Source organism: Micromonas pusilla (genome assembly GCF_000151265.4).
Source record: "Micromonas pusilla CCMP1545 genomic scaffold MICPUCscaffold_15, whole genome shotgun sequence".
NCBI classification, from domain to species: Eukaryota; Viridiplantae; Chlorophyta; class Mamiellophyceae; order Mamiellales; family Mamiellaceae; genus Micromonas; species Micromonas pusilla.
In genome coordinates, this window is record NW_003315896.1 from 310,524 (window position 1) to 337,780 (window position 27,257).

General features: G+C 67.2%; 12 protein-coding genes across 12 annotated transcripts; 5 read left to right on the forward strand and 7 right to left on the reverse strand.

Moving 5' to 3' along the window:
* Window positions 1–142: 142 nt before the first annotated feature.
* PSY2 (phytoene synthase) lies at window positions 143–1,706 on the reverse strand (the record flags this gene model as incomplete). Its single annotated transcript, XM_003063761.1, has 3 exons — window positions 143–365; window positions 613–881; window positions 1,128–1,706. 3 exons carry the CDS (start codon window positions 1,704–1,706, stop codon window positions 143–145), a joined length of 1,071 nt encoding a protein of 356 aa, XP_003063807.1.
* Window positions 1,707–1,862: 156 nt separating this feature from the next.
* On the forward strand, window positions 1,863–3,533 carry MICPUCDRAFT_48947 (uncharacterized protein; the record flags this gene model as incomplete). Its single annotated transcript, XM_003063584.1, has 2 exons — window positions 1,863–2,423; window positions 2,528–3,533. The coding sequence occupies 2 exons, from the start codon at window positions 1,863–1,865 to the stop codon at window positions 3,485–3,487; spliced, it is 1,521 nt and encodes a 506-aa protein (XP_003063630.1). The 3' UTR covers window positions 3,488–3,533.
* Window positions 3,534–3,822: 289 nt separating this feature from the next.
* MICPUCDRAFT_29887 (uncharacterized protein) lies at window positions 3,823–5,869 on the reverse strand (the record flags this gene model as incomplete). The annotated part of the gene is made up of 2 exons (XM_003063762.1): window positions 5,763–5,869; window positions 3,823–5,625 (listed from the first exon to the last, which is right to left on the reverse strand). Coding segments are annotated over exons 1-2 (1,884 nt in total), but the record flags the coding sequence as incomplete, so codon positions are not given.
* A 183-nt stretch (window positions 5,870–6,052) lies between these two features.
* Window positions 6,053–7,522, forward strand: MICPUCDRAFT_53479 (uncharacterized protein; the record flags this gene model as incomplete). Its single annotated transcript, XM_003063585.1, has 1 exon — window positions 6,053–7,522. The coding sequence occupies one exon, from the start codon at window positions 6,053–6,055 to the stop codon at window positions 7,520–7,522; it is 1,470 nt and encodes a 489-aa protein (XP_003063631.1).
* Window positions 7,523–7,650: 128 nt separating this feature from the next.
* On the reverse strand, window positions 7,651–9,676 carry AMT1.2 (rvb1-like protein; the record flags this gene model as incomplete). The annotated part of the gene is made up of 2 exons (XM_003063763.1): window positions 7,651–9,178; window positions 9,613–9,676. 2 exons carry the CDS (start codon window positions 9,674–9,676, stop codon window positions 7,806–7,808), a joined length of 1,437 nt encoding a protein of 478 aa, XP_003063809.1. The 3' UTR covers window positions 7,651–7,805.
* A 668-nt stretch (window positions 9,677–10,344) lies between these two features.
* MICPUCDRAFT_42971 (uncharacterized protein) lies at window positions 10,345–11,595 on the forward strand (the record flags this gene model as incomplete). Its single annotated transcript, XM_003063586.1, has 1 exon — window positions 10,345–11,595. One exon carries the CDS (start codon window positions 10,345–10,347, stop codon window positions 11,593–11,595), a length of 1,251 nt encoding a protein of 416 aa, XP_003063632.1.
* A 35-nt stretch (window positions 11,596–11,630) lies between these two features.
* Window positions 11,631–12,892, reverse strand: MICPUCDRAFT_65810 (uncharacterized protein; the record flags this gene model as incomplete). The annotated part of the gene is made up of 1 exon (XM_003063764.1): window positions 11,631–12,892. The coding sequence occupies one exon, from the start codon at window positions 12,890–12,892 to the stop codon at window positions 11,711–11,713; it is 1,182 nt and encodes a 393-aa protein (XP_003063810.1). The 3' UTR covers window positions 11,631–11,710.
* A 145-nt stretch (window positions 12,893–13,037) lies between these two features.
* COTH (uncharacterized protein) lies at window positions 13,038–16,172 on the reverse strand (the record flags this gene model as incomplete). Its single annotated transcript, XM_003063765.1, has 3 exons — window positions 13,038–13,736; window positions 13,907–15,020; window positions 15,193–16,172. 3 exons carry the CDS (start codon window positions 16,170–16,172, stop codon window positions 13,038–13,040), a joined length of 2,793 nt encoding a protein of 930 aa, XP_003063811.1.
* A 623-nt stretch (window positions 16,173–16,795) lies between these two features.
* Window positions 16,796–22,251, forward strand: GLU (glutamate synthase; the record flags this gene model as incomplete). The annotated part of the gene is made up of 3 exons (XM_003063587.1): window positions 16,796–16,942; window positions 17,117–17,166; window positions 17,344–22,251. 3 exons carry the CDS (start codon window positions 16,796–16,798, stop codon window positions 22,076–22,078), a joined length of 4,932 nt encoding a protein of 1,643 aa, XP_003063633.1. The 3' UTR covers window positions 22,079–22,251.
* On the reverse strand, window positions 22,203–23,972 carry PFK (phosphofructokinase; the record flags this gene model as incomplete). Its single annotated transcript, XM_003063766.1, has 1 exon — window positions 22,203–23,972. One exon carries the CDS (start codon window positions 23,970–23,972, stop codon window positions 22,269–22,271), a length of 1,704 nt encoding a protein of 567 aa, XP_003063812.1. The 3' UTR covers window positions 22,203–22,268.
* A 243-nt stretch (window positions 23,973–24,215) lies between these two features.
* On the forward strand, window positions 24,216–24,584 carry MICPUCDRAFT_53486 (uncharacterized protein; the record flags this gene model as incomplete). The annotated part of the gene is made up of 1 exon (XM_003063588.1): window positions 24,216–24,584. The coding sequence occupies one exon, from the start codon at window positions 24,216–24,218 to the stop codon at window positions 24,582–24,584; it is 369 nt and encodes a 122-aa protein (XP_003063634.1).
* Window positions 24,585–24,681: 97 nt separating this feature from the next.
* Window positions 24,682–26,809, reverse strand: MICPUCDRAFT_48952 (uncharacterized protein; the record flags this gene model as incomplete). Its single annotated transcript, XM_003063767.1, has 1 exon — window positions 24,682–26,809. One exon carries the CDS (start codon window positions 26,807–26,809, stop codon window positions 24,734–24,736), a length of 2,076 nt encoding a protein of 691 aa, XP_003063813.1. The 3' UTR covers window positions 24,682–24,733.
* Between the last annotated feature and the right edge of the window lie 448 nt (window positions 26,810–27,257).

Sequence of the window (27,257 nt, forward strand, 5' to 3'; positions counted from 1 at the left end):
ACTGACTCTCGAGACCCTCGCGAATATTAAGGTTACCAACCTTATTACGCCAACTTCTGTTTGTCATCACACTACGACGACGGACGACGCGTCGTCCTCGCCAAAAATCTTTACCCTCAACCTTAATAATTACCCTGCATCATCAAGCCCGCGAACCGAACCACGCGCGCGCGGCGAGCCCCGGGAGCGCTCGCAGCTTCTCCCCCGTCGTCGTGTACGCGCGCCGCGTGATGTTATCGTACCCGTTCGCGCGGACCTTATTCAGCAGCGCGCCGTATATCTCCCCCGCCGCGGTCACCGGCAGCCGCGCCGCCGGGGGGAGCATCTTGATCCCCACCCTCGCGCGCGCGAAGTGCGCCTCCGCCCTCTTATTAGGGTCGAGGGTCCATACGAAGCGACGAACGTCGGGGTGGAGTTGAAAGGCGTCAGAAGCGGAGTTGAAAGGCGTCGAGGCGTGTCGGGATTGTGAGCGAGGGGTGATGGGCGGAGAGATGCGCCGCCAGGAAGAAAAGTCCTTAAGGATCGGCGTTCACAACGCCGACGCGGTCGTATGGGGACCGGTGCGAGGAGAACGAACGCGCCTGAATCTCGCCCTCTATCAGCGTCGCGTACCGCGCGTCCACCGACCCGTCCACCGCGTTCACCACCGCGCCGGAGAGGATCTCCTCCGCGGTTAACCCCGCGGCGTGCACCGCGTCCAGGGGCAGGTAGAGCCTTCCCCGCTTCGCGTCCTCGCCGACGTCTCGCAGCACGTTGACGAGCTGCAACGCGATCCCGAGCTCGACGCCGGGGGGAATCGCGTCGTCCAAGCCGTACCCCTCCGCGACGCCCATGACCGGGAGCGTCATCAGGCCCACGGTGCCGGCGACGTCGTAGCAGTACTCGCGGAGCGACGGCCAGTCCGCGAACGTCCGCGGCGGAAATGGCGGCGGCGCGGCGGCGTCGTCGTCGCCGCCGGCGTCTGAGGGCCGTTCTTACAAGCGAATGTCGGGTTGGAGTTCAAAGGCGTCAGTTGGAGTTGAAAGGCGCCGAGGGCGGGGATTGAAAGGGAGGGGTGGGCGGAGAGATACGCCGGGCAAAGTCCTTAAGGATCGGCGTTCACCACGCGAACGCGGTCGTATGGGGACCAGTGTATAGAACGCACCTGATGACGGGACCGCCGCGGGGAGGTCGGAGCGCATGCCGGCGATCATGTCCAGGAACGGCTCGGGGGACATCCCGTCGGTCGCGCGTATCGTGTCCGCGAGCGCGATCGTCTCCGGGGAGGATGACGACGAACCTGAAGACGACGGAGGCGATGACGCGCCGTCGCCGCCGTCGTCGTCGTCGAAGAGCGCGCGGAGGCGGCGCTCGATGGCGTCGAGCTCGCGCCTCGCGTCGGCCGGCGATCGCGTCTCCGCGCCGTCGACGACCTCGTCCAGGGCGCGGCACCACGCGTATATCGCCCGCACGCGCTCGCGCTGCGTCGGGCGCATCAGCGCCGTCGCGAAGTAGAACGTCGCGGAGGAGGCGCGCGTCGCCGCCGCGCACGCGTCGTACGCCGCGGCGACGGCGGCGTCGTCGATCGACGACGACGACGACGACGACGACGACGACGCGCGCGCGGACGAGGCGCGACGCGCGGACGCGCGCGCGGCGATGGAGCGCGACGGAGCGCGTCGCGGCGCGGCCGTCGTCGCCGCGAGCGCCGTCGCCGAGGACGCCATGACGACCGCCTGCCGCGCGCTTCTCGAAGTGGATAACGGAGCGCGAACTTCCCGTCCTGTCGTTTTTACTGTCCTGGCACCCCCTCGGACGCGACGACATTGACGGGGCGACGACGACGCAGAGGCGACCGCGCGGGGTCTGCGCCGCGACGCCGCATGGACCGATTCGCGTTCCTCGCCGCGCAGCCGTGGCTGTACCCGACGCGGCGCGAGGACGCGCGCGAGGACGCGCGCGAGGACGACGACGCGACGAACGACGGACGCGATGAGCAGGGTGCCATCAATTCCGACGCGCGCGACGGCGGACGCCATCGTAGTCTCCTCCCGCCGCGCCTCGTCCTCGAGACGTCCCTCCCCGCGCGGACGATACACGACGGCGTCTGCAGCTTCCACTTCAGCGAGGAGCAGTACCTCCCGCCGTCGTCTCCGCGATCGATGACGAGCGGCGACGCCGGCGGCGCCGCGTCGACGACCGTCGCCGTCGTCGGCGCCGCGACCGCGGACGCCATCCACATGGCGTTTTCGGCGACGAGAGACCTCCCGGACATGGCGCAGTTCCGATGCGTCCTCCGCGCGAGGGAGGTCCGCGACGCGTCGCGCGACAGCGACGGCAGCGCCGTCGCGCGCGAGGCGTCGCCCGACGCGGACGGCGGCGCGCGGAGGAGGACGAGGGCGTGGCTGGAGCTCCGCGTGGACGGGAGAGCGTACGCGATGGACGTGTCTCAGGTGCGTTATTCTATACAAAAGTTTTTCACCCACCGCCCGGTTTCAACATTTGATCGCGTCTCATTTCAACTGACCGGTGAACTTTTTTTGCTCAGGCGCGGCACGTCGCGCGAGGGCCGCCGCCGCCGTCGCCGGCGACGCCGTCGCCGGCGAGGGCGAGGGCGACCGCGACCGCGACCGCGACCGCGACCGCGACGCGGCCGTACGTCAGCGTACTGTTCACACACGTCACGCTGAACTTGTACGACGACGACGGCGCGGCGCGAGCGACGGAGACGGAGCGTCTGAGGGAGACGATCGAGGCGTACAGAGCCGCCGCGTTCGACGCTTTTCGACGCGACGGGTCCCTCGACGCGGCGAGCGGCGACGCGCCGGCGCCGGGCGGGTCGCTCGAGAATTTCGAGCGGGGAGAAGAGCGACGCGGCGGCGGCGCGTCGTCGCGCGACCGCGAGCGCGCGATGCGCGGCGTCTACGCCGCCGTCGCGACGCGGCCGCGCGACGCGGCGCGCGCGACGGTCGCCGCCGCGGGCGCCAAACGCGGGCGCCGCGGCGCGGCGGCGAGCGACACGGACGACGACGACGACGACGACGACGAGCTATCGTCCGAGGAGCTCGTCCCGTTGTGCGGCGGCGTCGAAATCGAGAATCGTTGGTGTCGTCGTCGCGGCGTTTTCCGCGGCGGCGCGCCCAGCAGCGGGATCGGCGGGTTGGGCCACGCGGATGACGACGGCGGCGGGACCATGTGCTGGTGCGGCGCGCTGGACGCGTCCCGTTGTAAGGTGCCGCGGCGGCTCACCGCGGCTGCCAACGCGGTCGCGAGCGCACTGCGCTCGAGCCGCGCGCTCGCGGGGTGTCGCGCCGTCGTTCGCGAGCTCGCGCGATCGAAGGCGTCAGAGCGCGCGGCGTTGGAGGCGGACGGCGTGCCGAGCTCGAGGAGCCCGGAGCGTCTGAGGGCGTGGCGCGATGTCGTCGAGGAGGAGGCGGCGTTAACGCACGCGGCGGCGATAGCGGAGCTCGCGCCCGTCGTGGACGACGTCTGCGAGGCTCGACTGTGATTAATAATGTGATTAATTACACGTCATGAATGACGTTCTAAGGTTATGTTATACCCGCCGAGCGCGTCCGTCGCCGTCCGTCACAAAACCCCCACGGCTTCGAGGAGGTCTTTGATTCGCACGTACTCGCCGTTGAGCTCCGCCTCCGTCGCCAGTTTCGGCGCGCGCGTCGCCGCGGGGTCGAAGGCCACCTTCGGTAACGACCGCCACAGCGTCAAGAGACTCTGCGCGTCGAAGAAATCGCCGCCGCCGCTCTCTATGCCCGGGCACGCCAGCATCACGGCGACGAACGACTCGAACGACAGCGCGAACCCGCCGCCGCCGCACAACTTGCCATCCTCCGCCGCCGCCGCGGCTCTCAACGCGTCCGTCGCGTCTTTCCCCGACGCCCCCACGACGCTCCGCGCGCCCGCGATGACCTTCGCGGAGTCGCTCTTCGGGAACTCGCTCGGTTTGGATTCCATCACCGCGAGCGTCCACTCGTCCGCGGCGTTCAGAGTCACCGCCCTGCCGCTCAACTCCAACGTCGCGCCGACGTAAAAGTCGCGCGCGCGGAGCCACGGGCCGTCCTTGTCGCCGTTCTTCTTCACCGGCCGCCGTTTCATGAACACCCCGCCCGGTAAGCCGCTGTTCTTCACCGGCGGCTCGTACACGCTCACGCTGTGGTCCTCGAGGAAGTACGACACCACGAGCGCGCGGTCCAGAGGCTTGGACGGGTTCCCAAACTCGGGCTTCTCCCCGGTCGAGTCCGAAAAGCTCGCGGTGAACCGCATGACTTGCCCTTGGTTGAGCGCCCACTCGTTGAAGTCGACCGTCTTCTGCGGCTTCGGGACGAGGTGGAAGCACGACTGCAGGGAGTCCTCCTCGGAGCCGATCCCGGAGAGGTTCGGCGGCGGGGGCATGCGCGGCACCGACGGCGGTCCCGGCGGCGGCGGCATCGCGGAGAAGTCCGCCGCAGTCAGACCGAGTCTCTCCTCGTACCACCCCCGCGTGTGCTCGTCGCAGTCCCTCAGCGTGAGCTCTCTGCCGAACACGTTCACGACGTCGCCGACGCGGAGTTCGCTCCAGTGGTAGGTGTTATCCGAGCGCTTCCGGAGCGTGTCCTCGGACGCGGGGCGGATGCCGACGCCGTAACTCCCGTGCTTGGGGAGTTTTTGTCGCCGTAAAAGTTTGGGAAACGGCTCGCGGCCGCTGTTCCGGCCCATGACTTCCAACACCTCCACGGTGTCGTCCGCGAGGAAGTAGTGGAAGATGAACGTCCTCAAGCCGGTGTCGCCGGTCGTGTCGTCGCTCCCCGCGGGCGGCTGCGCGGTCGCGAAGAAGCGAAGGACGTTCCGGTCGAGCTCCAAGAACTGCCGCCCCGCGGATTCCTTCAGATGTTCGCTCTCCTTGAGCCCCCAGCTCTGATGCATCTTCTTCGCGACGGCGTCCGCGTCCTTCTTCGTCTTATTCGTCTCCCGCCCGGCGTAGGATAACGGCGCTGACGCGGCAGTTATCGACGGCGCGGACGGGAACGCCTCCCGCGGCGGCGGCGGGTCCCTCTCCTCTGGGAACGCGAGCTCCGGGCCGAGCTCGACGCCAAACTCCTTCCAGACGAACCCGCGCGTGAACGCGTCGCATCCCAACACGTGGTACGTCCGCGAGAAAATCTCGATCGGCTTCCCGACGACAAAGTCCAACGGGCTCAGCGCGACGCCCTCGCGACTCGTCGCCTTGATCCTGTGCAGAATCTGACCCTGCACGATCCCGGAGTTGACCCCTTTGGGCTCGCGGACGTCCACGGTGTCGTCCTCGAGGTGATACGTGATGTGGCAGCGTCGGATCCGCCGCATGCCCGTGCGCACCGTGCTCTCGAGGTCTTCGAAGTACCCGTGGAAGCCGAGCTTGAGGCTGTCGTACTTGAGCCACGCGGGCTGGCGCGACGGCGTCGCGGTCGTCGTCGTCGTCGTCATCGTCGTCGTCGTCGTCGTCGTCGTCGCGCGGTTCTCGCGACCCGCCCACCTCGGGTCCGGCCGCCGCGCGAGGTCGGCGACGCGCTCGGACGGCGACGACGGCTTCCCCGCGCCCGGGCGGTTCTCGAACGGGCCGGCGACGCCGCAGACGTATCGCAGGCCTTGCGTGCGCGGACGCGCGGTCGGCTGCGAGAGCGCGCGGAGGGAGGAGGAGGAGGACGGGGGGAGCGTCGGTCGGCGGACGGGATTCGGTCAACAACGAGAGAGCGTCGAAAATCAAATTCGAGATGCCACGACGACGACGCGCGCGGGGGGGCACGCACGAGCTCGCTCGGGACGCCCAGGCCGGGAACCATGGGCATCGGGATCTTTTTGTAATCGTCGAGGTTCGCGTCGAGCCCCATCGCGGACGGAGTGCGCGGGAAGCGTGGTGCCGCGCGGTCTGCGCGCGCTTCGAGTCAACAACAATCTCAACGGCTGTCTCGTGCGTCACTCATCAGCATCGCCGCGCCGTCGCCCGTCACCAACCGCGCGCGCGAATTTAACGCGCGTCCGCCCGAGCGCGCGCCCGCCCAGAAGTCCCCGCGCGCGGTCTTCTCGTCGACGCGACGCGATGCCGAAACGCAAAGCCCCGGCCGCGGCCGCGGTCGAGGTCAAGCCCGAACCCGACGTCAAGCCCGAGCTCGAGGTGCGCGCGACGGCTTCCGTTCGATCGATCGGTTGTTGCCCTAGCCAGCCAGATCCGATCGATCGGTTCCTCGATCTCGACGCCCACCCCTTATCATACGCGTCGACGCTCACGCTCGCCACTTCGCGCGCTCGCGTCCCTCCCGCCGCCGCGCAGGACGCCCACGAGGCCCCGCCGACGGGCTCGGAGCAGGTGGAGTCCGCGCTCCGAGACTTCCTCGCGTCGAAGAAGCAGTCGATGACGCACCTGCCGCGCCTGCTCTCGCTCCTGGACCCGCTGAACCTGCGCGCGGGCGCGATCAAGGGGAAGTACAACACCGCGCCCAAGTGGAGCGACGAGAACACGACGCCGCAGCAGCTGCGCGCGCACTGGCGCGCGCAGTGCGCGGCGATCACGAAGACGAAGGAGGACGCGCTCCCCGATGCCCTCTCCGACGCGTTGCGGCGGTTCCATTGGCCCGCGTCGTTGGACACCGCGCGCGCGGAATCGCTCTCCTGGCTCGTGAAGGTGCCCGCGTTCGTCACGAGGGCGTGGAGAGCGACCGCGGAGGCGCTCGCGAACGCGGACGAGATCGACGACGTCGACGCGATGGACGCGGAGGGAGGGGCGGAGGGGAAGGATGGGGGGGGGGACGACGGCGACGCGCTCGGAGAGATGAAGATCGCGGTTGATCCGTTCGCGCCGCCGGAGAAGCGGCAGCGGCACTTCCTGACGCTGTCGAACCGCGTGTCGGAGACGCACAGGGTCCCCGCGGCGTACGACATGTTGATCAACCCGGAGGAGCAGCCGATACACGTCTTCTCGGGCGCGCGGGAGGACACGGCGGCGGCGGCGGCGGCGGCGGCGGCGGCGACGGCGCGCGCCTGCGCCGTCGCCGCCGCGTCCGGGATCCCCGGCCCCGTCGTCGAGCTCCCTCGCGACGACTTCATCTTAGAGGGCACAGTCTCCGAGAAGTTCGACGTGCGCCCCGCGGACGTGGACGACAGCTTATATCGCGAGGTGAGCGCGCGACGCATCGCGGAGGCGACGCGAAAGACCCGCGTCGTGCAGGCGTCCAAGGGCCCCTCGCGAGTCGCGCCTCTCCCGACGGCTCGGAACATCGTCAAGAGGGAGGACGGGAAGGAGGACACGAGAGAGCGCGCGGAGAGGATGGAGCGGGGCGCGCTGGAGGACAAGCTCATGGGTCTGTACGAGCGGCGGAGCTTGTGGTCGTTTAAGCAGCTCAAGGAGGAGACGCGGCAGCCGGCGATGTTTTTGAAGGAGACGTTGGACGGGCTCGCGACGTTGAATCGCCGCGGGCCGAACGTGGGGATGTACTCTCTGAAGGACATGTACAAGAGGAGAGGCGCGGGAGGGGTGGGGGAGGGCGGCGGCGGCGCGGGGGGAACCTCTTAGAGATAGCAGGCGGCGAAACGACCAGACCCTCGGACCTCCGTACTCAGAAGTCGTGCGTCATCAGTAGCTCGTTTCTGCTTCTGTTCGGTGAAAGCGACGAGCGACGCGCGCGCGTACACACATTGTACTGTATCGTATACGTACCCACATCGAATAATCACAAAATATACATAAAATCACGGGCAGTTCACAGCTGTACATCACGCGCGACGCGCGCTTCATCGAAGACGCGCGCGATGACGCGATGCGACGCGATCGGACGCGGACGCGGACGATCGATCGATCAATACATCCCCCCCTTCTCCATGTTGTAGGCGGAGCCTCCGTGCTTGCTCGTGTCGAGGCCTTCCATCTCCTCCGACCCCGAGATGCGAAGAAGCCCTAGCTTTCTCAGGATGAAGAAGAAGACGCCGAGGGTGACCGAGGTCCACGCCGCGATCGCGAGGACGCCGGTGATCTGGACCCCGATGAGATCGCCGCCGCCGCCCAACACGAGGCCGTAGTTTTCGTTACCGAGGAACTTTTTCTTCGCGAACAAGCCGACGGCGAGGCACCCCCACACGCCGCACGCGCCGTGAATGGGGAACGCCTCCAGCGGATCGTCGATCCTGAGCTTGAGGAGAAGCTTCGCGGAGCCGCGAAGGATGAGCGCGGAGACGAAGGCCGTGAAGATCGTCCAATGCGTGTCCATCACGTGGCAGCCCGCGGTGATGGACACGAGGCCGGCGAGGATGCCGTTGCACACGGCGACGAGGTCCCACACCTTGTTGAAGGCGCGGTGAAGGAACAAGGTCGCGACGCCGCCGGTCGCGGCGGCGAGCGTGGTCATGACCGCGGATCGCCCCACCTGTTCCGCGGAGGCGAGGTCGTTGAGCGCGTATACGGACCCAGGGTTGAACCCGTACCATCCGACCCACAACACGAAAGTGCCGAGGACGGTGAGCGTGGCGTTGTGCCCGGGCATCGGGACCGGCTGGCCGTTCATCCCGAAGCGGCCGGTTCTGGGACCGAGCATGATCGCGCCCATGAGACCGGCGAACCCGCCGACCATGTGGACGACGCCGGATCCGGCGAGGTCGATGAAGCCGACGCCGCTCCACTTGGAGGAGTTGAAAGAGGAGATCCAACCGTCCGATGACCAGCACCAGTGGACGACGACGGGGTAGACGAAGCCGGTGAGGAGCGCGGAGTAGCCGAGATAGGCCACGAACTGGGTCCGCTCCGCCATCGCTCCGGAGCAGATCGTCGCGGCGGCCGCGGCGAACGCCCAGTTGAAGAGGAAATTGGTCCATCCCTCGCCGGTGAGAGTGGCTGAGTTGGAGAGGAAAAAGTTCCCTTCGCCGATGTAGGCGCCCGCGGTGTCCTTGTTGGTCTTCCTGCCGTAGGCTAACCCGTAGCCGACGGCGAAGAATGCGAGCGCGCCGACGCACGCGTCCAGCACGTTCTTGATGAGGATGTTCATGACGTTCTTCGAGCGGATGCTGCCGGCGCAGAGCATCGCAAAGCCGGCTTGCATGAAAAAAACGAGCGCGGAACAGAACAACAGCAAGTTCGTGTTGGCTGCCCCTTGAAGCCCCGTGATGGCGAGTTCGTTCGCGGCCACGGTGAGCGAGCGTCGCTCGATCGCGGTCGCGCCGGTTTCGCATATGACGTCGACTGCGAGACGAGGGAGGGGCGCGCGGACGTCAGCGCGCGGCGATCGCGTGTACACGCGTACACGTACAGTACACATACAGTAAGGTGCCCAGCCCAGGCCAGGTACCAGCCAGGACGAGGTGTGCCCACGCAGGTTTGTTCCGAAAGGTCGCGACGATACAACTCGAAAGGTCGCGGCGCGTGACGCCGTTCCGTAAACGACGCGGGAGCGCCGCGCGCGAGGCCGAGGAGTCCCGCAGAGCCGGCTGAGAGATGTGGTCGCGCGCGACGCGATACGATCTCTCGACGGGCGCGAGAGTTCGCGCGGAGGTCGCGTCCGCGCGGCGCGCGAGGCCGTCGACATCTCCAGATTGCGAGGCACACATGCACGTGAAATCTCGATTGAAGAATGCGCGCGGGAAAGCGCGCGCGCGCTCGCGGGGGTCAGGACGCACCGACTGCTTGCGTCATGCCTGACGCCGTGAGGGTCGCGACATCGGCGGCGGAGCACGGAGACATTTTGGGAAGTCGCGCGAGACGCCGTGGAGCCGGAAGCGCGCGCAGAGATGTGGATGCTTTTTGGCGCTTTTTCTCGTCTTTTTCGTTTTTTTTTTCGATTTTTCTGTGATTATTTTTCATCGAGGCTGACCGGAGATTCACGATCAAGGGGCGAAAATTTTGAAAGGCAAATCGGCCCACGCGCGCGCCGTGAAACGTGAGGGCGACCCGCGAACAGCATAGTTTGTAGTCCAGTCAATCATCGTGCGGCCCGTGCTAAAATGTTTAAACTCGGTCAGTTGAAAGGGAATGCGATCAAATGCTGAAACCGAGCGGTGGGTGAAAATGTTTTGATTGAACGCCCTGAGCGTTTTTCCCGAAGCGCATTCTTCGTCAGTCCCGAGGGGAACTGAACAGAAAGTGACGACGAGACGGCGTCGGCCGACGCCGGCGTCGTCGCACAGGCACGCGCGCGCGACACGAGACCCGGCGCCGCTTCGCCGACTCGCGCGCGCGCATCGAGCGAGCGCATCGACGCGCGAACGCGCACGCATCGCGCGCGGACGTCGTCGCGTCGCGCGTCCGACCGTCCGGCGCGGAGTCAACGGTTTTCATCCGTCCGTCGGCGCGGCGCTCAAGTGCTTTTTCCCCCTCACTCATCGCGCGCTGACATCGTCCGTCCGCGCGCGATGGGGTGCGGCGCGTCCACGCCGCGGTCGATGCTGTACCCGCGCGCGCCGCGACGACGACCGGTTCGCAGGAAACCCACCAAGGCGGAACTCCTGAAGGAGCGCGCGGACGTCAACTTCTTCGACGCGTCCGAGGCGCACCATCACGGCGAGCACGAACGCGCGCTCGAGCAGCTGACGCTCGCGCTCAAGCTCGACCCGAAGCACAAGCGCGCGCGTCTGACGCGCGCGGAGGTGTGCCTCGCGCTGAAGAAGTACGACGACGCGTTGGAGGACGCGTCGCAGGCGATCGCGCTCGGGCATCCGGACGCGTACCGCGTGCGAGGCGACGTCCACCTCGCGCGGAAGCGGTTCCGAGACGCGCTCGCGGATCTGACGATCGCCGTGAAGGTGGAGCCGAACGATCGAAGAGCGTGGGCGTCGCGCGCCGCCGCGCACGCGGGCCTCGGGAACGACGCGAAGGCGAAGGAGGACGTCGCGGAGGCGGCGAAGCGCGAGGCGGCGAAAGAAGACGCGGGCCTGTGCGTCGTCTGCATCGACGAGCCGCGCGCGACGCGGCTGAATCCGTGCGAACACTCCGCGCTGTGCGAAGCGTGCGCGACGGAGTGCCGGGAGACGCTGGGGTGCTGCCCGATATGCAACACGATGATCAAGGCGATCGAGTACGGGATGTTCATGAACACGTTCGCGCCGACGAACACGGCCGCGCTGGGGGGGCTCGCGAGCGCGATCAAGAGGGCGCGCGAAGAAAACGCGCAGATGGCGACGCTGTCGAGGATCGGCGAGGGCTCGCCGCTGATGGACGAGTCGGACGACGACGGCGAGATCACGGAGAGCAGCGAGGGCGGCAGCTTAGTCGGCGTCGGCGTCGGCGACGCGAACGCGAACGCGAGAGCGGCGAGGGGCGACGACGCGGCGGCGGCGGGGAGGGGCGACGGGGGCGAGCGCGCGGCGACGCCGCCGCCGCACCGCGACTACTCGCAGTACACCGTCGGCGAGGACATGCGCGTGGAGAGCGCGCCGTGTACGCCCGCGGTGTTGAGAGGCGGTCTCGCCGCCGCGGACGGGAACGGGCTGAGCGATCTGCTCGCGGCGACGCCGGCGGCGATGGGGGGCGAGGCGGTCGTCGAGGACGCCGAGGACGGGGAAGGGGAGGAGGAGGAGGAGGAAGACGCGGACGGGCCGACGCCGTTGATTGGGGGGGTGGAGACGATCACGCCGCAGGGGACGATGCTCGCCGCGGGGGCGTGATGCGAGATAAACGCACGACGGATGGTCGTCACTGACTGTAGCATCTTCGTGTTTCGTAATCGAAATCGAGAGGAGAGAAAGCCGAGGGAGGGAGAACCGACGCCGCGCGCCGTCGTCATCCGCGTCGCGTCGGGTACGTTCGCCCGCCCGCGACGGGCGTCGTCGCGCGCGCGTCGTCGCCGCCGCCGCCGCCGCCGCCGCACCGGTCGCCCAACCGCACGCGGACGTCCGGGACGCCCTTCAAGTTCAACGTCGCGATCCCGCGTTGAAATGCGGACCAGAACCGCTGATAAAACGACACCTTCCCGAGCGTGACCGCGCACCCGGGACACAAGACGACGGGCGCGCCGTCCACGCCGTCGCCGCGCTCCGCGCCGCCGAACGTCAGCGAGACCGAGCGGTTTGAAAACGTCGCGTAGACCTGCATCGCGACCGGCGGCTCGGGTCCACCGGCTCGGGTCGACTGGCGGCTCGGTCCGGTCACCGCCGCCGTCGCCGTGCAGTTCGACGCGACGTCAAAGTCCGCGCGCGGCGCGTTGTCCGCGCTCGCGACGCTCTCCGCGTCGTCCCCGCCGCCGTGCGCCGAGCTCCAACACCCGACGCGAAACTCGTTCGGCCACGCCGCGTACGACCCGCCGGTGAACGTCACGCTCGGGTCGAACCCGAACGTGAACGTCGGTCGGACGACCGTTACTCTCGTTCGAACGCGCGGGTCGTCGCGATCGATGACGACGACGCGATCGCCTCGGCGGCCGAGCCCGAGCGCGATCGGGTCGTCGCCGACGTTCGTCAGCGTCAGGTCGTGGAACACGAGCTCCTGGACGCCGCCCGCGTCGTATTCGTACTCGGTCATGTTGACGGTGACGCGAATCGTCGGCGGCGGCGGCGGCGGCGGCGGCGCGGCTGCGGCGTCTTTTTCTTCATCGTCGTCCTCCTCCTCCTCCGCGCCGCAGCCCGGCGGCGGCGTCGACGCGACGATCTTCCGCGTCGCGTACGTCTTCGCGAACCTCGCGCCGTCGCCACCGCTGCCCTCGTTCTTCTTCTTCTTCTCCGCGGCGTCCTTCTCGCGGCGATACGCGGCGATCCGACGGAGTAACGTCCGCCGCCGAGTCTCGACGAGACCGACGTACCACCCCGCGCTGGCTTCGATGTCCTCGCGCGCCGCGGCGACGTCTCTCGCCGCGGGGTTCGCCGCGAGCAGCTCGAGCAGCCCGGACGCGGTGTCGTCGTCGGACAAGACGCGGAACATGTCTCGCAGCTGCGCGCTCGCGATCCGCGCGACCGCGCTCGCGTTCATCCCGACGCGAAGCGTCCACTCGAGCTGAGGGTCGAGGGTCCATACGAAGCGACGTCGGGGTGGAGTTCAAAGGCGTCGAGGGCGGGCGTTGAAAGCGAGGGGTGGGCGGAGAGACACTCCGGGAAAATTCCTTAAGGATCGGCGTTCACCACGCGAACGCGGTCGTATGGGGACCAGTGTAAGGAAATCGCACCTGATCTACGAAGCTCGCGTACACGTCTGGGTCTCGAATCAAAGCGCGGTCCAAATCCCCCTCCGCGCAGTACAACAACCCGACCGGATCGCGCAGCGCGTTCACGCCGCCGTGATGGCAGCTCTGGAACGAGTCGTCCGGGTCCCACGCGTGCACCCTGAACCGCAGCGGCGACGAGGCGTCCCCCGTCTCGCTCGCGTAGAACCACGCCTCGTCGACGTAATCGCCGCTCTGCACGAGGGTCATGAGCGACATCCACCGCAGGTATTGCTCGACGTCCACCCTTCGGTCGAGCGCGTCGCGGCACGTCCCGGGGAGGCACGAGGACGCGACGAACGCGATCTCGTCGTACCGCGCGCGCGTCGCGTTCTCCGCGTTCCATCTGGAGTGCGCGCCCTCGAGCTTCTTGGACGCCTCGGGGAATTTCACGTCGGGCGTGCCTTTGATCGGGTTGGCGGCGCGCTTGGCGTCGTTGCGTCGTCGGACGACGGCGGCGGGGCGCGCGAACGACCCGACGAGCGCGCTCGTGGGGTCCTCCACGAGGAGGTACAGACCCTCGTTCTCCCAACGGCGCGGCGCGGACGCGGACGCGGCGACGACGCCGCCGCTGACGTTACCCTTATTTTTTCCGCCGCCGGCGTCGGCGCCGTTCTATACAAGCGAACGTCGGGGTGGAGTTGAAAGGCGTCAGTTGGCGTTGAAAGGCGTCGAGGACGGGGATTGAAAGCGAGGGGTGGACGCAGAGATGCGCCGGGAAAAGTTCTTAAGGAACGGCGTTCACCACGCCAACGCGGTCGTATGGAGACCAGTGTAGAACGCACCTCAGCATCGCCGCCGGGTCCCGCCGGGTTCTCGACGAGGAGCCGAACGTACCCGTACGCGTGCGGGAATACGTCGAGCTCGGCCGCCATCCCCGCGACGAGCGCGGTCTTCAGATACCGATCGTCGTAACACATGGAGATCAATAGGAACCGATCGGACGCGGCGCCGCGCGCGAGCCGCAGCTTCGTCTTTCCCTTGACGTTCACCTTCAGGCTCTTGCGTCGGACGCAGTCGCGGAACGAGCTCACGCCTCGGAACTTCGCCTTCGCTCTCACCGGGGTCGCGGCCGCGGAGGAACCGCTCGGCCTCGGCGCGAGTGGTGGCTCCACGTCATCAAATCCAGGTCGCGTGTTCGACCAATCGTACGTCGACACGTCGGATCCTCGAGGATCCCCGCCCAGGACGACGGACAACCGCATGTCCGATTTGGCGGCGAGCATCTCCTCCCACGTGCCTCGAAGGAACGCGCGGCCGCCGTCGAAGACGTCCCGCTGCGCGCGCGTCATCCGCAACGTCACGGAGTCGCCCACGGGGTACGGGTACTCGTCCAGAGACGCCGCGGCGGCGTCGCACCGCGCGGTCGCGAGGTGCGCGGTCGCGTCGAAAGGCGGCGGCGGGAACGCGCATCGCAGGACGCCGCCGAGCGCGCCGCCGCCGAGGCGCGCTTCCACGGCGACGACGTTTTCATTTTCTTCGTCGTCGGCGTCGGCGGTCGTCTCGGCGAACGCGTTCGCGCACGCGCCGCCTTCGCCTCCTCCTCCTTTTCCGCGCGCCGCGGACGACGCGTCGTCGCTCGCGCCGTCGTCGTCGTCGTCGTCCGTCGCCGCGAGCGACGACACCGCGCGGTTCGAAGACGATTCGCACGCGCCGACGCGATAGACGCGCCGCCGCCGCGCGAGCAGCTGAGACGCCAACGCGTTCGCGCCGGTCGCGTCCCACGCCGCCTCGAGCTCCATCCCCGGTCCAGCGCGCACTCGGACGTCGCGCTCCGTCGTCGAGGTGAGCCAGGACAGCGACCAGCGGCCGCCGTGGAACAGACCGAGGACGTCTTCGGCGTCGGCGGCGGCGGCGGCGTCGGCGTCGGCGGAGACGTCGGAGACGGTGAGGGCCGTTCTATACAAGCGAATGTCGGGGTGGAGTTCAAAGGCGTCAGTTGGAGTTGAAAGGCGCCGAGGACGGGGATTGAAAGCGGGGGGTGAGCGGAGAGATGCGCCGGGCAAAGTCCTTAAGGATCGGCGTTCACCACGCGAACGCGGTCGTATGGGAACCAGTGTATAGAACGCACCTGAACCGCGTCGGCGCGATCACGACGACGTTGCGGCTCACCGCGCCTTCCGCGTGCGCGTCCACTCGACTCATTTCCTTTATAACTCTCGTAACCCCTCGCGCCCATGCGTTTTCCACGAGCGGCGCGGCGTCGCCGTCGTTAGAGTCGTCGCGCGCGGTCGCGGCCGCGGCCAGGACGTCGCGCGCGAGCACGCCCGCGAGCGGCGGCGACAGCGCCCGCGTCCTCGCCGCCCACTCGCCGCCGCCGACGATCGTCCCCTCCAGCGCGCGTATCGCCGCGCGCAGCGCGTCCACGACCTCGTCCACGCGCCGCAGCGCGTGTCGCGCCCCGCCGAGCCGCAGCGCGCGCGCGTCCGTCAGGAGGATCGGGTTCGAAGGGTTCGACGCGAGGACGTAGACGGCTACTTTTTCCGTCTCGGGGAGCGCGGCGAGGAGCTCGCGCGTCGCGTCCGCCTGCGCGCGCGCGACGGAGACGTTCGAGGAGAGCGCGATCGCGACCGCGGCGAGGCCGGGCGCGGACGGGTCGACGCGCGCGGCCGCGGTCTCGACGACGGCGCGTCCGGACGACGACGACGACGACGGCGACGGCGGCGGCGCGGCGTCCGAGAGAGAGGAGGGCGCCGCCGCCGTCGCCGCTCGCGCCTCCCTCGCGTCGTCGTCGTCGTCGTCGTCGTCGTCGTCGAGAGGTAAGATCGCGTCCCATCCCACGCCGATCGTGAGCTGCGCGCCGCAGCCGAGCCACGGCGTCACGCGCAAGAGCGCCGCCGCGGAGGAGGAGGAGGAGGAGGAGGACGACGAGCGCTCGTTTCCTCGGCGCGTCTCGAGCGTCTCGAGCGCGCACGCGGCGGACGTCGCGACGCGCGGCGAGCGCGCGGACGACGACGACGACGACGACGCGTCGGCGGCGTCGACGACGACGAGCGCGAGCGCGAGGTGGAGGACGACGAGCAGCGTCGCGGACGCGACGACGAGACGCATCGCGCGGTGTGCGGCGCGCGCGCGCGACTCTGCGTGCGGTCGTCTTTCCCTCGGCCCCGCGCCGGTCTCCTGTTCCAAGGCTCGTCCGGTCGTTACGTTACGGTTTCTTTGCGTCGACGAGGTGCCCTACGTCGCGCTCATACTAATTGCTCATGTAAAGTACGTAGTACGTGAAACGTATCCGGTCGCGGTCGGTCGGTCGGGTTCGCCCGGATAATTTATGCACTCTAAACTTTTTAACTCGTCGTTCTCGAGTCAATTTGCCCATATGACACGGCACCCAAACACCACCACGTCACGCGATCTCCGTTCCCCGCACTGAAAAGCGACCGCGCAAAGCGAGTAAGAAATGCGCAGCTGCTGACGATAAAGCGGACGCGGTGAGTCGACCCTAAAATCGCGCCCGTCCGCGCGTCGCGGCGTCACAACCCACCGCGCGACGCGAGTCGCCGACGGTTCTTCCACCGCTTTCGCGCGCGCGAAGGCTTTTCGGATCTCACGGGAACGTCGGATCCATCTCCGTTCGCGTGATCGAGACGCGCGAGGCGAGCGAACTCCGACCGACGCGCTCGGAAGCAGCACCGACGTCAGACGCGCATCGCTTCTACTAAGCACTGCTCAAGATGGCGGGAGCGCTCGCGCGGGCGACCGCCTCCGCGGCGCTCGCGACGCGCCCGACCGTCGCCACGCGCCAAAATCGCGCGCGCGCGACGAAGGCGCCCACGCGCGTCGCCGCGTCCGCGTCTCTCCGCGCCGTCGGCGCTCGCGCGGTGCGTCCCGCGTCGTTTCCGTCGCCGACGCGCCGAGACCCTTCGCGGCGAAAAACCTACGCGCCCGCCTCCGCGACGACGTGACGTCGCCTCCCGCGTCTCCGACGGCGTCTCCGCGCGCGCTGACTGACGTTCTCGCTGACCGATCGCCTCCCTCGCCGTTCATCTCAACAGACGTCGATGCCGTCGTTCATGGGGCTCAAGAAGTCCGCGGCGCTGCCCAGGTGCGACGCCGCGCCGTGGCGTCCCCCCCGATCGCGCGTGTCCCGTGATTCTAATCTGTTCGAAAAAAGCACAGCTGTCGATCGACCGCGCGTCGTCGTCCGTCGTTCATCCGCGCCCGCTCATCGCCGCCGCCCCACCGCCACCGTCCGCTCGATCGATTCGATCGATCCCCCCAGGTTCCGAAGCCTGCGCGACTCCGCACCCGCGGCGTCCCCCCGCGCGAACGCGGTGGTGACCGCCGCGATCGCGCCTGGCCGCCCCCCGTACGCCGGCGGCGTCGTCGACAACGAGCAACTCCTCGAGGAATCGGACGCGTGCGGCGTCGGGTTCATCGCGTCGCTCAAGGGCGACCGCACGCACAAGACGGTCCAAGACGCGCTCACCGCGCTGGGGTGCATGGAGCACCGCGGCGCGTGCAGCGCGGATGACGACTCCGGCGACGGCGCCGGGATCATGACCAACGTCCCGTGGAAGCTCTTGGAGAAGTACGCCGCGGAGAACGGTATCGAGGGATTCGCGGAGGGATCCTCCGGCGTCGGCATGGTGTTTCTTCCCCAGGATACGAAACAGGCGGCGAAATCGATCGAGATCTTGAACGCGGCGATCGAGGCGGAGGGGCTCGCCGTGCTCGGGTGGAGAGACGTCCCCGTGGACGCGTCCGTGGTCGGACGCATGGCGAAGGACACGGAGCCGGTCATCAAGCAGGTGCTCGTCGGCGGCGGCGGAGCGACGGACGACGAGCTCGAGCGCAAGCTGTTCATCGCGAGGAAGACCGCGGAGAAGACCGCCGCGGGTGAGGACGCCAAGATGCCCGGGATCGCGGAGAACTTTTACGTCTGCACGCTGTCCTCCAGGGTCATCGTGTACAAGGGCATGCTCCGGTCCGTCGTCGTGCGGCAGTTTTACGAGGACCTCCAAAACGAGGACTTCGTGTCGCAGTTTTGCATCTACCACCGCCGGTTCTCCACGAACACCGTCCCGAAGTGGCCGCTCGCGCAGCCGATGCGCTTCCTCGGACACAACGGCGAGATCAACACCTTGCAGGGTAACTTGAACTGGATGGCGTCCAAAGAGGCGGACATGACGCACCCGGTGTGGGACGGCAGAGAAGACGAGCTCCGCCCGATCTGTAACCCGGCGGCGAGCGACTCCGCGAACCTCGACCGCGTCGCGGAGCTTCTCGTGAAGTCTGGCCGCGCGCCCGCGGAGACGATGATGCTTCTCGTCCCGGAGGCGTACAGGAACCACCCGGAGCTCGACGCGACGTACCCGGAGGTGACGGATTTCTATGACTACTTCGCCGGCATGCAAGAGGCGTGGGACGGCCCCGCCCTGCTCGTCTTCTCCGACGGTAAAAAGCTCGGATGCAGGCTCGACAGGAACGGCCTCCGCCCGGCGCGATTCTGGAAAACCTCGGACGACTACATCTACGTCGCGTCCGAGGTGGGCGTCCTCGGCGACGTCATCACGCGCGCCGCGGATGTCGTCGCGAAGGGCCGCCTCGGCCCCGGGATGATGATCGTCGCCGACCTCGAAAAGGGGACGTTCATGGAGAACACCGAGATCGCGAAGGAGGTGGCCGCGAGCAAGCCGTACAAGGAGTGGCTTGAGGACGTCGACGTCATGGCCGCCGCGGAGCCCGCGGGGGAGCCCAAGCTCGACGCGACGCAGCTCATCCAAGCGCAAGCCGCCGCCGGTTACGCCGCGGAGGACGTCACGATGATCATCGAGTCCATGGCCGCGGACGGCTCCGAGCCGACCTGGTCCATGGGCGACGATACCCCGATGCCGGTGCTGTCCGGACGCCCGCACCTCTTGTACGACTACTTCAAGCAGAGGTTCGCGCAGGTCACCAACCCGGCGATCGACCCGCTCCGCGAGGGGCTCGTCATGTCGCTCGAGATGACCATCGGCGCCAAGGGCAACCTCCTGAACAACGACGGCGCGAAGGACATCCCCGCGGTGTCGATCAAGTCCCCCGTGCTGTTCGACGAGGACGTCGACGCGCTCCTCGCGATAAAAGGCCTCGGCGCCGAGCGCGTCGCCGCGACGTACGCGGGCGACGGGAGCGAGGGGGCGCTCGCGAAGGGGGTCGACGCGCTCTGCGCCGCGGCGGAGAAGGCGGTGCGCGGCGGCTCGCAGTGCGTGATCATCTCCGACAAGGACGGCGACAAGGATACGCCCGCGATTCCCTCCCTCCTCGCCGTCGGCGCGGTGCACCACCACCTCATCGCCGTCGGGTTGAGGACGCGAGCGAGCCTCGTCGTCGAGTCGGCGAGCGCGTTCAGCACGCACCACGTCGCGTGCCTCGTCGGCTACGGCGCGTCCGCGGTGAACCCGTGGCTCGGCCTGGAGACGTGCCGCCAGTGGCGCACGTCCTCCAAGGTGGAGGCGTCGATCAAGCGCGGGAAGCTGCCGAACATGTCCGTCGCGGACGTGCAGAGGAACTTCAAAGCCGCGCTCAACGCGGGGCTGAAGAAGATTCTCAGCAAGATGGGCATCTCGCTTCTGACGTCGTACCACGGCGCGCAAATTTTCGAGTGCTACGGCGTCGGCCCGGAGCTCATCGACAAGGCGTTCAAGGGCACGGTGTCGCGCATCGGCGGGCTGACCATGGACGACCTCGCGGCGGAGACGGAGATGTTCGCGTCGAGCAACTTCCCGGGAGAGGGCGAGATGCTCGCCAACGTCGTCGCGAGAGGGATGTTCCAAGTCAAGCCCGGTCTCGAGTACCACGCGAACAACCAGGAGATGTCTAAGCTCCTTCACAAGGCGGTGAACCTCGGCGGGAAGGGCGACGGCGACGAGGACGCGTACAAGCTGTACCAGGCGCACAGAAACGATCGCCCGGTGACGTCGTTGCGCGACATGCTCGAGGTGGTGTCGGACCGAGAGCCGATCGACGTCAACGAGGTCGAGTCCGTCGCGGACATCTGCGAGAGGTTCTGCACCGGCGGCATGTCCCTCGGCGCCATCTCGCGCGAGTGCCACGAAGCGATCGCGATCGCGATGAACCGCATCGGCGGCAAGTCCAACTCCGGCGAGGGCGGCGAGGACACGCAGCGGTTCGTCCCCATCGACGACGCGGACGACAACGGGAAGTCGGCGACGTTTCCGCACCTCAACGGCCTCAAAAACGGCGACGTCGCGTCTTCCGCGATCAAACAAGTCGCGTCCGGCCGGTTCGGCGTCACGACATCGTTCCTCATGGCCGCGGACCAGGTCGAGATCAAGGTTGCCCAGGGCGCGAAGCCCGGCGAGGGCGGGCAGCTCCCGGGGAAGAAGGTGTCCCCGTACATCGCGTCCCTGCGACGATCCAAGGCGGGCGTGCCGCTCATCTCGCCGCCGCCGCACCACGACATCTACTCCATCGAGGATCTCGCGCAGCTGATTTACGACCTGCACATGGTGAACCCGAAGGCGAAGGTCTCCGTCAAGCTCGTCGGTCAGGCTGGCATCGGGACGGTCGCCTCCGGCGTCGCGAAGGCGAACGCGGACATCATCCAAATCTCCGGCGGCGACGGCGGCACCGGCGCGTCGCCGCTGTCGTCCATCAAACACGCCGGCGGGCCGATGGAGATGGGCCTCGTCGAAGCGCACCGCACGCTCGTGGACAACGACCTCCGCGATAGGGTCGTCCTCCGCGCGGACGGCGGCTGCAGAAGCGGTCTGGACGTCATCCAGTGCGCGCTCATGGGCGCGGACGAGTACGGGTTTGGCACCGTCGCGATGATCGCGACGGGGTGCGTCATGGCGCGCATTTGCCACACGAACAACTGCCCGGTCGGCGTCGCGTCGCAGCGCGAGGAACTGAGAGCGCGGTTCCCGGGCGCGCCCGGAGATCTCGTGAACTTCTTCCAGTTTTGCGCGCAGGAAGTGCGCGTCGAGCTCGCGAGGATGGGGTACAAGTCCCTCGACGAGATCATCGGGCGGAACGACCTCTTCGCGCAAGTTCGCGAGCAGGAGGGCCTCTCCGCGCCCGGTCAGCCGGCGAAGACGAGCAACCTGGACCTCTCGTTCCTCACGACGTCTTCCGGCCAAGGAAACAAGTCCTCGGACCGCCGCAAGATGGAGACGCACGGCGACGGGCGCATGCTCGACGACGAGATTCTCGAAGACGCGGACGTGAAGAAGTGCATCGAGAGCGAGGGCACGCACGTGATCAAGAAGGAAATCGTAAACATCGACCGGTGCGCGGGTGCGCGCGTCGCGGGCGCCGTCGCCGCCAAGTACGGCGACGAGGGCTTCGGCGGGTCGCTCACGCTCGACTTTGAAGGCTCCGCGGGGCAGTCCTTCGCCGCGTTCACCGTCGGCGGGATGCACGTGAGGCTCGTCGGCGAGGCGAACGATTACGTGTGCAAGTCCATGTCCGGCGGGGAGGTGTCCATCATGCCGCCGCCGGCGTCGACGTTTAACCCGGAGGATTGCATCATCGCGGGGAACACGTGTCTGTACGGCGCGACCGGCGGTAAGGTGTACATGAACGGCCGCGCGGGCGAGCGTTTCGCGGTGAGAAACTCCCTCGCGGAGGCAGTCGTGGAGGGCACCGGGGACCACTGCTGCGAGTACATGACGGGCGGGTGCGTCGTCTCGCTCGGAAGGGTTGGCCGAAACGTCGGCGCCGGGATGACCGGCGGGTTGGGGTACTTCCTGGACGAGGACGACACGTTCGCGTCCAAGGTAAACGGCGAGATTGTCACGATGCAGCGCGTGTGCACGGCCGCCGGGGAGGCGCAGCTGAAGACGTTGATCGAGGCGCACGTCGAGAAGACGGGGTCGCCGAAGGGGAAGGCGGTGCTCGCGGATTGGGACGCGTCGCTGAAGAAGTTTTGGCAGCTCGTCCCGCCGAGCGAGATGAATACCCCGGAGGCGGCGGACGTCGTCGAGGAGGCGGTCTCCGCGTCCGCGTGATCGTGAGGAGGAGGCTGGCACCGACGGGGGCTATATTTTTGTCGTCGTCCGTCGACCCCGCGCGAAAACACGCGCCGGGGACGAGAGAGGCGAGCGACTTTGACATATGCTGTGCGTAGCGAGCGAGGAGAAAACTCTGACGTTTTATACAAACACAAACCATACATCGATCGATCGACGATTCTCTCGATCAGTAAAAGTCCGGCTGCCCCGTGGACGTGAGCAACCGCTGCCACATCCGCCCGTCCGGGTCCACGAGCCGTTCCTTCTCGATGAGACGTTCGATCGGCAAAAAAACCGCGTGCGTGTTCACCATCCCGATGGATATCCCGGTGTACCCCGCCATCGCGCCGTGCACCGCGTTTTGCCCTAAAATCGCGCAGTATATCGAGTCGTGCGCGTTCGCCGCGCACCCGCGCACCATGTACGTCGGATCGATGTACTTCACGTCCGCGCTCATCTCCTGTTTGAGGCGCTTGCAAAACCACGGTCCGATGTCGCCTAGTTTCGGGTTCCCGCCCGCGTCGACGCCGCCGGCGCCCTGGACGTACTCCTGCCCCGCGCCCTCCGCGAGGACGATGATCGCGTGGCCTTGGTTGTCTAACAGTCGCTTCACGTGCGCGACGACCCCGGTCGGGCCCTCCATCGCGAACGGCAGCTCCGGGATGAGGCACACGTCGACGTTGCCGTTTGCCAGGCTGGCGTGCAACGCGATGAAGCCAGACTGCCTTCCCATTAGCTTCACGACGCCGACGCCGTTCAGCGCGCTCTTCGCCTCCACTGCGGCAGCCTGGATCGCCTTCTGCGCCTCCTCGACCGCGGTGTCGAACCCGAACGTCTTGTCGATGTGCAGAATGTCGTTATCGATCGTCTTCGGGATGCCGACGACGCTCACCTTTAATCCCCTCTTCGCGCACTCCTTCGAGACGGCGTTCGCCCCCGCGTGCGTGCCGTTGCCTCCGATGACGAACACCATGTTGATCCCCTGCGATTCGATGCTGTCGACGATCTTCGGGACGTCGCCGCCGCCTCGCCCGCACCCGATGATGCTCCCGCCCTGTTGCTGCAACGCGCTCGTGCTCTTCCGCGACAGCGGCAAATTCTCGACGCCGTCTTTCCAGAAGCCGCCGAAGCCGAATCGAATCCCGCTGATCTTCTGCACGCCGTATCCCACCTCCAACGTCGTCACGACGCTTCGAATGACGTCGTTTATGCCCGGACACAACCCGCCGCAGTTCACGATCGCGGCGTGCACCGTGGGCGGGTCGAAGTAGATCTCCGCCCTGGGCCCCGCGCGGATGCAAAACTCGGGCTCGAACGCGCACACGTCGCAGACGGGCTCGCCGTCGTCGTCGCACGTCGCGTCGCACTCCGCGCTGAGCGAGTCCGGGGACCCGAACGCCATGGACTTCAGGAGGACGCGGTCGAGCTCGCTGACGAAGACGCGGTTAAGATTCACCGGCGTCCGCGGCGCGCCGCCGCCCAGGTCCACCGGGCACGACGAGCGCGTGCAGAAGGGCGACGGCTGCGGCTCGAGCGGCGTCTCGCCGCGGTAGACGTCCTTGAGGTGCACGCACGGTATGTCGTTCGGGCCGCCGATCCTCCACGTGTACTTCTCCTCCCACCACGGTTTCGGCTCGAAGGAGGAGTCCTCGGGGGACGACGCCGCGGAGGAGTCCGTCGCGACCGCGGCGACCGTCGTCGATCGCGGCCGCGATGATGGCGCGATCGGGAGAGAGGAGGGAATTGTTGCAGCGCGCACATTTTCGGCGGGCGGCCGCCCCCGGCGCGCGCGCGCGATCTCGGTCGCGCGCGAGCTGCGTCCATCCCGCCCGGATCTCGCGCGCGTCGTGAGCGATACCGCGCGCGGCGCGACCGCGTGCGTGGTCGCCATCGTGCCCCAGGGAGAGCGCGTACGCGCTTCCGTGTGTGTGCCGGCGCAACGTTTCGGCCGAGCCCTTTCTTTATTCGCTTTTTTTTTTGCGTTCCTCGCTAGTACTGTAATCGATGTCATATGAGCAAACAGTTACAGTAGGCGATGTGCTACAGTACGCGTCGCGAGACGAAAAGAAAAGACAACTGAGAAAGCGTCCCGTCTGGAAAATATCCGCGTCATACTGTAAATAACACCATCACCATGGCCGACTCCGACGCCGTCACGGCCCTCGTGGACGCGTACTTCTCCGCGTGGAACGCTCAGGACGCGGCGAAGCTCCGCGAGTGCTTCGACGAGAACGTCTCGCTCACGGACTGGGACGTCGCCGTGTCCGGGATCGACGCGGTCGTCGAGGCGAATCAGGGCATCTGGAAGGCGGTGCCGGCGATTCGCATCGTCGTCAAGAACGTCGTCGCGGGGCGGGACTCGCGGGCGTTCGGCGGGCCGGTGGCGACGTGCGAGATCTCCGTGGAGTTGAACGACGACGCGAAGACGGTCCTCACGGTCGTGGACGTCATCGACGTCTCGAACCAAGGCAAGATCAAGTCGGTCCGGGCGTACAAGCAGTGATCGATCGATCGAAATGAGGAATCGTAAAAGTCGAACAGACGAAACGACGTCGAACGCCCTTCGTCTCGTCGTCCGTCGTCGCGCGCGCGCATCGGATAGCCCCCCTGACTAATGAGATACACACGTTACACACTACTATCACACCGTGCTCAAGATAGCTTGAGTTTCACCCCCCTCGCGACGCGTCTCGCGAGCGTCTCAAGACGCGCGAAGCCCGGCACCAACCGCGCCGCCGTCCTCGGCTCCAATATCGCGACGAGCGCCGGAAACGCCAGCACGCTCCCGACCATGTTCTCCATCGTCGCCGCGAAGATGTCCCCCTCGAACGATGCCTCGCTGTGAAATCGCAGCGCGCATATCGCCGCGTGACAAACGAAGTGGTACCGAATCCCCAGCCCCGGCGCGCCGGCGAAGAAGAGACACGAAAACAACGCGGGGACGACGTTGACGCCGAGCGCGTCCGTGAGCGCTACCAACAGCTTCTGTCCGCTCAGCGCCTTGTTGCTCATCAGCGGCGCGAACGCGAAGTCTCTCACCTTGGCATCGTAGAAGCTCGTCGCGAGGACGTGCCGGAGGCGGCAAAACGCGAAGCGCAGGAGGTTGATCGAGTGCATGTACGCGAGCACGAAGCGCGATGAGAGCGCTCTCGAGAGATACCGCGGCTCCGACGCAGAGAGGATGATGCATCCGAGACACGCGCACGCGCTCGCGATGTAGACCGCGAAGCACGTCATCCAGAACCGCGCGTTCGAGATGACCACGCGCAGCGTCGCCGCGACGGTCGGAACCCCGCCTTTCTGGACGACGAGGTGCGCGAACGAGCACAGACGCGCGCCGTCGTCGCGACACTCGTCGAGGAGCCGCCCGCTCGGTCCCGCCTCCGACGCGAGTTTCAGATCCGCGAGCTGCCGCGTGAGCAGCTCGCGGCGCGAGAACGTGTACACCGCGAGCGCGATCGCGCCCAGGAACGACGACATCACCGCGCGTCTGAACTCGTTCTCTCTCTCCCTCGTCGCGCGCAGCCCGTACGCGCGTCTGTGCCCGCGCTGCCACGCTCTGAGGTTGTTGCTCAGCCGCGAGCGCGTTACGTCTCGGAACCCCGCGGACGCGAACGTCATGAACGCCTCGAACAACGGCCGGACGACCTCGGTGCCGAAGTACGCCTGGCAGTTGTAGTAATCGGCGAGGATGACGTCGCGCGACGGGAACGTTCGTTGGACGCGTTCTCTGACTTCGCGTTCGCCCTGCGTCGCCTGCTCTTCGACGATGCGTAAGCCCCACGCGTCCGCTTTCGATATGTCCGCGGCGACCGCGTTCAAGTCGGCGCACTTAATCGTGATCTTCAGCAGCGACTCGCGCTGGTCCTCGTTCAAGACCCACCCGCGGCGGCGGCTCGATCTCGATCTCGATCGATCGGCGCGGTTCGCGAGCGCGGGACTGATCTCGCCGCGGCTCTCCGTCGCGTCGTCGTCGTCGTCGTCGTCGCCGTCCTCCGCCTCCGCCTCCTCCTCGTTCCCGCTCTCGCGGCGCTCGCGTCCGATCTCGTCGACCCAGTGCGCGAACCCGCCCAGGATCCCCTTGTGCGCGCTGATGTCCGTCGCTAGGATGATCTCGCGCATCAAGCTCTCGAACCGCGCGCGGTCGCCGTTCGCCTCGGAAATAAATCGCGACACCCCGTACTCGGGATCGCGCACGTGCTCGGTCATGATGTGCGCGTGATAGCGCTCCAGCGTGCTCGTCGGGTACACCGCCAGGAGCGGGTGATCGCTGTTCTTGAGGAAGTCGTTGTTCACCCCGAAGTGCCCGGCGTCGTGCCCGACCGCGGCGACGTACAGCGCGAGCCGCTCGACGTCCGTGAACGGCCCGTGCCCCTCGGCGATCACCTCTCGCATCAGCGCGTGCGCGGCGAGGAGCACGTCCTTCGCGTGGTTCGCGCAGTGGTACGGCACCTTGCCGTACGAGTCGTAGACGCGATCGAAGAACATCGTCGCGGTGTAGTCGTCCACGCCGAAGCTCTGGAGCAGCTCGGCGTCTCTGAACGCGCCGACGCACGCGCGTCGGAACTCGCGACGGTCGCCGTAGTAGCACGGATCGCTCCGCGCGAAGTGGACACCGTCGTCATCCACGCGCGCGGCCGCGGACGGCGACGCCGCGCCGCGGGCGGCGCGGTCGTCGTTGCTCTCGAACTGCCACGTGATCCCGGTCGGCGACCGCGTGCTCGACATCGCTCTCGGCGGCGCGGCGCCGGCGCCGGAGGTGTGCGCGCGCGGGAGGTGCGGCGAGTGTTCTCCGTCGTTTCACGAGTATTCCTCTTTTGTACGAGTACGTACTCTCATCATACCAATTGCCCATACGCGGAACGAAAACAATATCACCCCAAATCTGTGCGCGGAGCTCTTTTCGCGTCGGGTCGTGAGCGCCGCCATTTTTCCGCGTATTCTCCCGAGTCGAGACCTCATTAGACCTCAGTTCTTGAGTTAATTAGTTTTGATCCCTGAAGAAAACCTGAAGAAAACGACCGAAAAAAGAAAACCAAAGATTTCATCGCGGTCACAGAAAACATGAGAGTACTGTATGTGTCATAGCGGTGCGGGCGCGAAGATACCTCTCGCGACCCGCTGACCTCTCGCGCCTCTCGCGCCAATCAACAGTTCCGAACTTCACGATTCCCCC